At 39.2% G+C, this 7,140-nt stretch overlaps 1 protein-coding gene across 1 annotated transcript; it reads right to left on the reverse strand.

Annotated features, from left to right (window-relative positions):
- Window positions 1-17: 17 nt before the first annotated feature.
- On the reverse strand, window positions 18-6,649 carry anxa3b (annexin A3b). The gene is made up of 14 exons (XM_008300691.1): window positions 6,580-6,649; window positions 6,170-6,209; window positions 6,029-6,076; window positions 5,758-5,845; window positions 5,471-5,565; window positions 5,249-5,362; window positions 4,863-4,953; window positions 4,694-4,773; window positions 3,600-3,656; window positions 3,106-3,199; window positions 1,235-1,330; window positions 1,033-1,091; window positions 586-708; window positions 18-434 (listed from the first exon to the last, which is right to left on the reverse strand). Exons 2-14 carry the CDS (start codon window positions 6,179-6,181, stop codon window positions 375-377), a joined length of 1,017 nt encoding a protein of 338 aa, XP_008298913.1. The 5' UTR covers window positions 6,182-6,209; window positions 6,580-6,649; the 3' UTR covers window positions 18-374.
- Between the last annotated feature and the right edge of the window lie 491 nt (window positions 6,650-7,140).

The following is a 7,140-nucleotide window of genomic DNA, read 5'->3' on the forward strand; positions in this document are numbered from 1 at the left end:
TTTTCTCACTCACATAGTTGAATACAGTATTTTTATTTAATGTGAAAGTTGTGACATTATTTATGTGCACGTTGCCAACTTGTGGGCTATTACAGTATATAAGAAGATTAACCACTTTTTTTTTTATATCAGTCACATTGAATACAAACGCTCAAACACATTCAACAGCTTCTTAAGGTTTGCTGTGAACATTACTGGAATTCCACACCACAAAGCATTTCCAGATGTTTAGTTCCAGCCATTGGTGGGGTTTAGTTGAACCAGATATTTCACTAAGATGCTACTGGAGAGGTTAATGACTCATCATTAGATGTAGTTCTTCCCATCTGCAATGGAGAAAAAGCTGCACTTGACAACACGGGAGCAGGGAGGAGTTAGTCATCTTGGCCGCATAGATGTTTGAGGGCGTCGCCATAGCTACCCGACACTTCAGACTGCAAAAACACGAGAGGAGAGAGAGAAGAGCAGGAAGTCATCACTGGGTTTGACATGCCATGTAAATCTAAACATCCTTTCACCAACATTCCCGTCCAGTGTGTCATGACTGGACACCAAACCAGCGTGTTACATTTGGTGTGCACTGACCTCTAGCTGGGAGTAGAGGGTGAACCCAAACAGCTTCTTGTACTCTGCTCGGATGTCCAACAGATCGATCTCCGAGCGACTGACGAGTATCCTGGTCAGAGTGGACTCTGTGGTCCCTGCGCCCTGGACAAAGTGCAATTTGAGGAAACAAGCAAAGCGGCAAATCAATCCTCAATGAATCAAATTAGGGTTCAAATGGTGCGCCGTCATATCCTGCAGCGACGGCTTTTTCTCTATGTTTATGTGCTTTGGAGCTTGTTGCCACATTTCAACCACGCCGCTATAAAACACGGCTTAACATTCCTTTCCACACCACTGGTGACCAATACAAAAAAAAAAAGGGACAATGTGCAACCAAACAATATGTGGATTTTGTTAGGTGGCTGTTTCTGCTGGGCTTCGGGGTTTAAAAGGCCCTCATGATACAGACTAAGTGACAGAACTCACCTTCATGCTCTTGAAAAGCCTCTCAGCGAGGTATGCTGGAGCGTTCTTCACACACTTGACTAAACAAGAAAACAAGTTAATAAGTTTTATGCTACGTGGATCTCAGATGTGCAATATTTAACTCGATGAAGATGCAACACAAAGAATGGAGGAGTTTTCAATGTAAGGCTCAGAAGCAGGAATAAAGTGATGTTTTGCTCACCGACGGCCACGAGTAGTTTCTCCAAGTCTCCAGACATCTCGCTCTCGATGCTCTCCTGCAGAGTCTTCTTGCTGATGTTCTTGTACTCAATCAGAGCTGCAAAAACAAAACAGACGAGTCAATTTGTTCATCCTGTGAAGACAGCTTTTTTATTTTTATTTTGCCATGCGAGTGGCATCATTTTATCCACACCTTCACAAGTATTAAGTGGATGATTATTGAAGCTTAAACTGATTTTAACCTTCTAACCAGTTTCTTGGCATTTATTTGCTCCCGTCACATTTGTTGTCACTGTGGACTCATTTTTCACTGCAATGTAAAGTCCTGCACCTCTATGGGAACAGCACAGCCATGACTAGAAGTAGAGAGAACTCAATAATGTCTTCCGCAGTACAGCAAAGCTGAAAGGTCATATATCAGTAACTACATTTTTTGGATTATTTTACAAAAAAATCAAACAAAAAAACAGGAATCAGCATGTACAATATTTTTCCAAATACTCATAGGTGTTACCATTTATTTTGTGTATTTATTTATTTTCTAAAAAGTTTATTCTACATACTACTATTATTTTACTGCTCTAACTTTTAATCTGTTTTCTAGTTGCTCTGTACAAGCACAGCCTGCAGTTCAGGTAAAAGGTCCTTGGATCTTTGTCTATTATTATGTGACCGTATCGCACAGAATTTTCTGTTTTGCTTTTATTTTTTATTTGTTTGTTTTTACAGAATCGGGTTACAGCAAACAGTTAATTTTTAACATCTGAGGGTTTTGGGTTTTGTTTTTTTGTTGTTGTTTTTTTTAGATAAAATGATTTTGATGAAATGTCAGATTTTAGTATTTTTCCTTATAAACTGCACTTCACACACGATTAGTTCAAGGCCATCAGAGAGCTGGAAATCTTACAGTTCTTTCTATGTTTGCAGTTTCTGACTAATAAATGGTGTCATTAAGGCGATTAAAAAAAAAATATATATATATATATATATATATATATAGAGAGAGAGATGGGGTTTTGGGTTCAAAGAGTTATTGGTCCTCAGAGGATAAATTCATAGCTTTGGNTTTTATTTTTTATTTGTTTGTTTTTACAGAATCGGGTTACAGCAAACAGTTAATTTTTAACATCTGAGGGTTTTGGGTTTTGTTTTTTTGTTGTTTTTTTTTTTTTTTTTTTAGATAAAATGATTTTGATGAAATGTCAGATTTGGGTATTTTTCCTTATAAACTGCACTTCACACATGATTAGTTCAAGGCCATCAGAGAGTTGGAAATCTTTCAATTCTTTCTGTGTTTACAGGTTCTGACTAATAAATGGTGTCATTAGGGCGATTAAAAAAAAAAAAAAACATTGATAGGGTTTTGAGTTCAAAGAGTTATTGGTCCTCAGAGGATAAATTCATAGCTTTGGCGATCCAGTGACTTTCCCTTCAGCACCATGAGGTGAACATATTTGATTTTTAGTGTCTTAAAATCTGTTGAATGGATTCCAATTAAATTTGGTACAAATATCAGTGGTGGCCAGAAGGTGGATCCTATTAAAATATGAAACTTTTAGTGCCATCATTAAATGTCTGATGGATCCAGATACTTCCCTTTATGTTTATACCTGCACAACGTCTGCTTTGTGTTTAATAATAACTAGGAAACGTTGCCATACTGAATTGTAACGGCTAAACAAAGATGGTCAACAGGACTGCTTTGCCTCAACATGTTGCCATGGCGAGCGCTGCTGACGTTAGCGTTCAGCTCAAAGCACCACTCCAGCCTCACAGAGCTGCTAACATGGCTCTGAGCTCCTAATGCTGTTTCTACATTACGGCTATTAGATTAGCTCCAACAGAAAAAACAAACATTAGCGATGCACCTACTTTGCCGAAGCTGGGAAACACTCCTGTGGCACAGGATGTCAATAAACTTGTCCTCATCAGTTCCCCACTTCTTCTCTCCTGCTTCGTACAAGGCCTGTGTGGAGGGACAATGAGATTACATAGAGGCAGCTTTGGACTGTAAATGAATAAAAACATTGTCCCGTCACTGGGAAGCTCAGAGCGAATGAATCATCCCAGGAAAAGGAGAAATGATGGTCAACTGAATGCTATACAAAAGGTGGATTTCGACGTGTTGAGCATGTGCAGTGTGAGCAGGTTCAGACTCGTGTGAATGAGGTGAGGCGTGTTAACTCAGGTGAGAGATGTCGTAAAAGTCTGTCAATGTGTGAAAAATGAGTGTAAAATGCTGCAAAGTGTCGTGATGTTTTAATGATCCACATGGTCTTCGAGGCTTCACCATGTGTCGATAAAAAACACAAGTATTTACATGAGAGCTCAATTCTGAATGAATGATTTGCATGTTAAAAGCATACCTTAGCATCTGCTTTGGCTTTGGCATTATCCACGTTGGTCGTCTCGTCTCTCTTCCCCTGTGAGGAAGAACAGAAAAACATACGCTGAGAAAAAATATAAATGCAGAGTAAAAGTTAATCATCTCATTTCTAATTTAAGAAACAGGTTAAATGTAGCTCATTGTGCACGTTATTGAACTGTTAGACTCCACACCCACGTCAGATGTGGCTTTAAAGGACAATGATCAGATACTGTGACCAGCACATAGACACTCCTTTGACTAGTGACTATAAAAGGCCTCCAGAAAATGCAGCTTTATTCAAATGACACGATGCCACAGATGACAAGAGAAAGACAAGAACGGGAGGCTGGCATGCTGGATGTTGGCAGGTCAGTTAGAGCACTTGAATGTCCACAGCTCCATAGTTTGTCGTCTAACATATCATTTCAGACAGTATGCTAGAACAAACAATCTGCTACCTGATGCTCTAAGTGGACGTGTCTGACAAAGAGATCTTGTTCCCCAAAATGTCCACCAACTTCACTAAAATGATCATTGGAATAACTGTACAGCATGTACTTGGTTGTTTTGTGACGCCCATTCTGTTGTAGAGATGCTGTGTGGTGATGGTGCAACAAATATGTATTCACGAATGTTAAAAATAATGGATTGAATTAAATAGATATCAGTTACATTTTTGTTCAGCATAGTTTGTCATACGTTTGGCACTCGTCTTGAGTCTTTTTAAAGGCATTTTTTTAACATCTGCGCACTTTAGCAGTTTAGATGAATATAATAACTTAATAACAGGGAGGACAAGCTTCCCAAAGATTTGCAGACCTTGTAGAAAACATTTAATCTTTCTCTGCAGTTCAACCTTCTCACTGATAAACTATATTTTTTTCAGTTTCATTGAGCCAAAATAAACATTTTTTACTCTGAGGGTTTTTGTTATGTGGATTACTTGGATATAAAGGAATTCAGGTGTTTGAACCCTGCATTTTTTGGAGACAGGTCAGGAATGTGCACCGCCTGCCGGCTACAATAAATCAACTGCTGTGGTTCTGGTTCTTATTTGTTGGAGAATGCCACATTTCATCTGACGTACAGTACCTCAGCCAGGATGAGCAGCGCCTTTCCGTATTCTCCAGATACCTCCGACTTCAGATCATGAATCATCGCTTTTCCAGTTTCTGCACAAAGCCCAGAATTTCACAATAATTACATCACACACGTGACATCAACAGCTGCTATATCGGTTGCGAAATTAGAAATACTTTACCTGCCAGGTACGCTTCAGACAAGGCGCGGATCTGTCTGTTGGATCTCGAGGAGAAGATTTCTGTCAGCGTGCTCTCTGTGGTCCCTGCACCCTGAATATAAGAGGTTATACACACGAGTGAATCTACTGGAAAGTGCACTAAAGTTTGAAAATCAGACACAAAACATGAAGTTCTGTTGGAGGAACAAACTGCAAATATAGTCAAATATAAATAAATCCAAAGCTAAATAAGTATGTTTAGACAAAAACTGATGTCTTTTACAATTCTTTTTTTTTGTCTCTTGAGATACCAAGCAGACAGGTTCCAGGTCTATGTGGATCTGCAGACCAGTACAGGTGTTTCTGAAGCCGGACACACGCTATCTTGAAGGTAGCTGCAGCCTCACCTTGATCGCTCTGATGACTTCCTGACAGTCATAGATGGCAGGAGGCGTCACCAAGGCGACCAGCAAGTCTTCAAAGTCTCCGTGAGTGTCGCCCTCCAGGTCATCGACCAATTTCTGAAGGAGAAACACAGATCTTACTCCATCAGCAAGAATCCCACTTTGGTCTACGTTTTTATGCGTGAAAACGACAAACAATATTTAAGAATAACTTTATTTGCACACCCTTCCTGAGGCTTTCTCGTAAGCCTTGGCGATTAGCTGGCGCTGGGCGTTACTTCTTTGGGTCAACACCTCAATCAATGTCTTTTCTGTTGTACCTGTAAAGACACCAAAGAGACTTAAACTGCATTCTTGTATGCAAATAAAAATGTCAGATGACTTCCATTTGCATCACGAATCAGTTACGTGGCATCTGTGCATATCTTGTGAAATATGATGGAAGTGCTTTGAATGTTTGTCTAATATAGTAGAGCATCATAAATAAAATACCAGTATTAGTAATAGCTTACCGAGACCCTCTATGGCCTTCCTTAGTGCAGCAACATCCTCCTCTGCTTTGAAGTTTGCCTTGTCCTTCACAGTTCCTCTTGTGTTCGACTGAGAAGCACAAAAACACACTCACAGGTTCACACATAACGCTGAGAAATCATTCACCAACACTCCAATGTGTAGACAGTATAGAGCTTTCTTTTTACTTTTTATACTTTCCTGTTTGTCAGTATATGAAACAATACTCATGCCACTATGGATCAGATCCTGCACACAACAAGGTGAGCTTACCGTGACCGTGAGTGAGGATGGGGAGTCCAAGAGCAGGTCCAAGTCATCCTACAACACACATTCATATGCTTCAATCATCACCTGAATTTTTAGACTATATATATTTTAAGCCTACAATACAAATCCTGTTGACCTACTCACCCAAACAGACATGGTTGTGGTTGTAGAGAGAAGTTTCAAACTAAAGGAGAAGAAAAAAAAAAGCACAAAATCAGCACCTCCACTGGGTAATAGTATAATCTATTAGATATTACTGCATCTTTTGCAAATTTCAATTAATCGTTTTTGCTTCCTCTCGCAGCTCTTCTTCTGACATCCACTGACAAACCCACTGCGTTATTCTGCTCAATGTCCTCAGCAGTAACGCTCCTGATTTGACAGTCAAAGCGGACACGTGTGCGCAAACAAAAGTGCACAAAATGAAGCCGTTTTAATCCCGACGACTGGCAGTAGGATAAAGGATAAAACAAAACCAAACATCGAACACAGACAGAGAATAAAGACGGTGATCAAAAGTCAGAAAACTGCATTTTCTTTTTCTTTCTTCTTACCTCAGTGAAACCAGAGGATTGATGTCGGAGGAGGAATTTCACAATATTCCAAACTCGCCACACCTTTCAGAGAAGTTGAGATAGAAACGCCCATCACTGGATGGAGGAAGCTGAATCATAGGTTTCCATAAACTCCTCCTCACTTGTGGAAAATAACAGGACGTTACTCTATCAGACGGACAAGAGGGATTCGCCTCTGTGTCATTTGATTCCTTTGCGCAACAGCCGACATCACAGCTGCGCTTCCCAAATGCGCAATTTTTATTTATTTGTTTTTAACTGTAAAATACTGGACTGATCTGTTCGTGCATTAAATGCCAGTAAAAACCAACCATATATATCCTATATATGCATATTATGAATATGCACGTGTATGTATGTGTATTTATGTGTATAAAGTGGATCAACACAATCTTATTCCCACTTAGTAAACAGTATGTTGTTATTTTTTGTTTCAATATCAATTATTATCTGCAAGCTAACTAAAGTTATTAAAGTAATACAGGCTACTACAAATACATTAAAAAAAATTAAATAATAAAATAATGTAAAAAATAAAAT

The sequence above is a fragment of the Stegastes partitus genome, unplaced genomic scaffold, assembly GCF_000690725.1.
Source record: "Stegastes partitus isolate 25-593 unplaced genomic scaffold, Stegastes_partitus-1.0.2 Scaffold1574, whole genome shotgun sequence".
NCBI classification, from domain to species: domain Eukaryota; kingdom Metazoa; phylum Chordata; class Actinopteri; family Pomacentridae; genus Stegastes; species Stegastes partitus.

What these genes read in the sequence shown, in the direction of transcription:
- anxa3b (XM_008300691.1), bottom strand. An exon ending in GTCTGAAGCGTACCTGGCAG is followed by an intron (nt 4,774 to 4,862) that starts GTAAAGTATTTC and finishes GGCTTTGTGCAG; the next exon opens with AAACTGGAAAAGCGATGATT. An exon ending in AAGCCAAAGCAGATGCTAAG is followed by an intron (nt 3,200 to 3,599) that starts GTATGCTTTTAA and finishes CCCTCCACACAG; the next exon opens with GCCTTGTACGAAGCAGGAGA.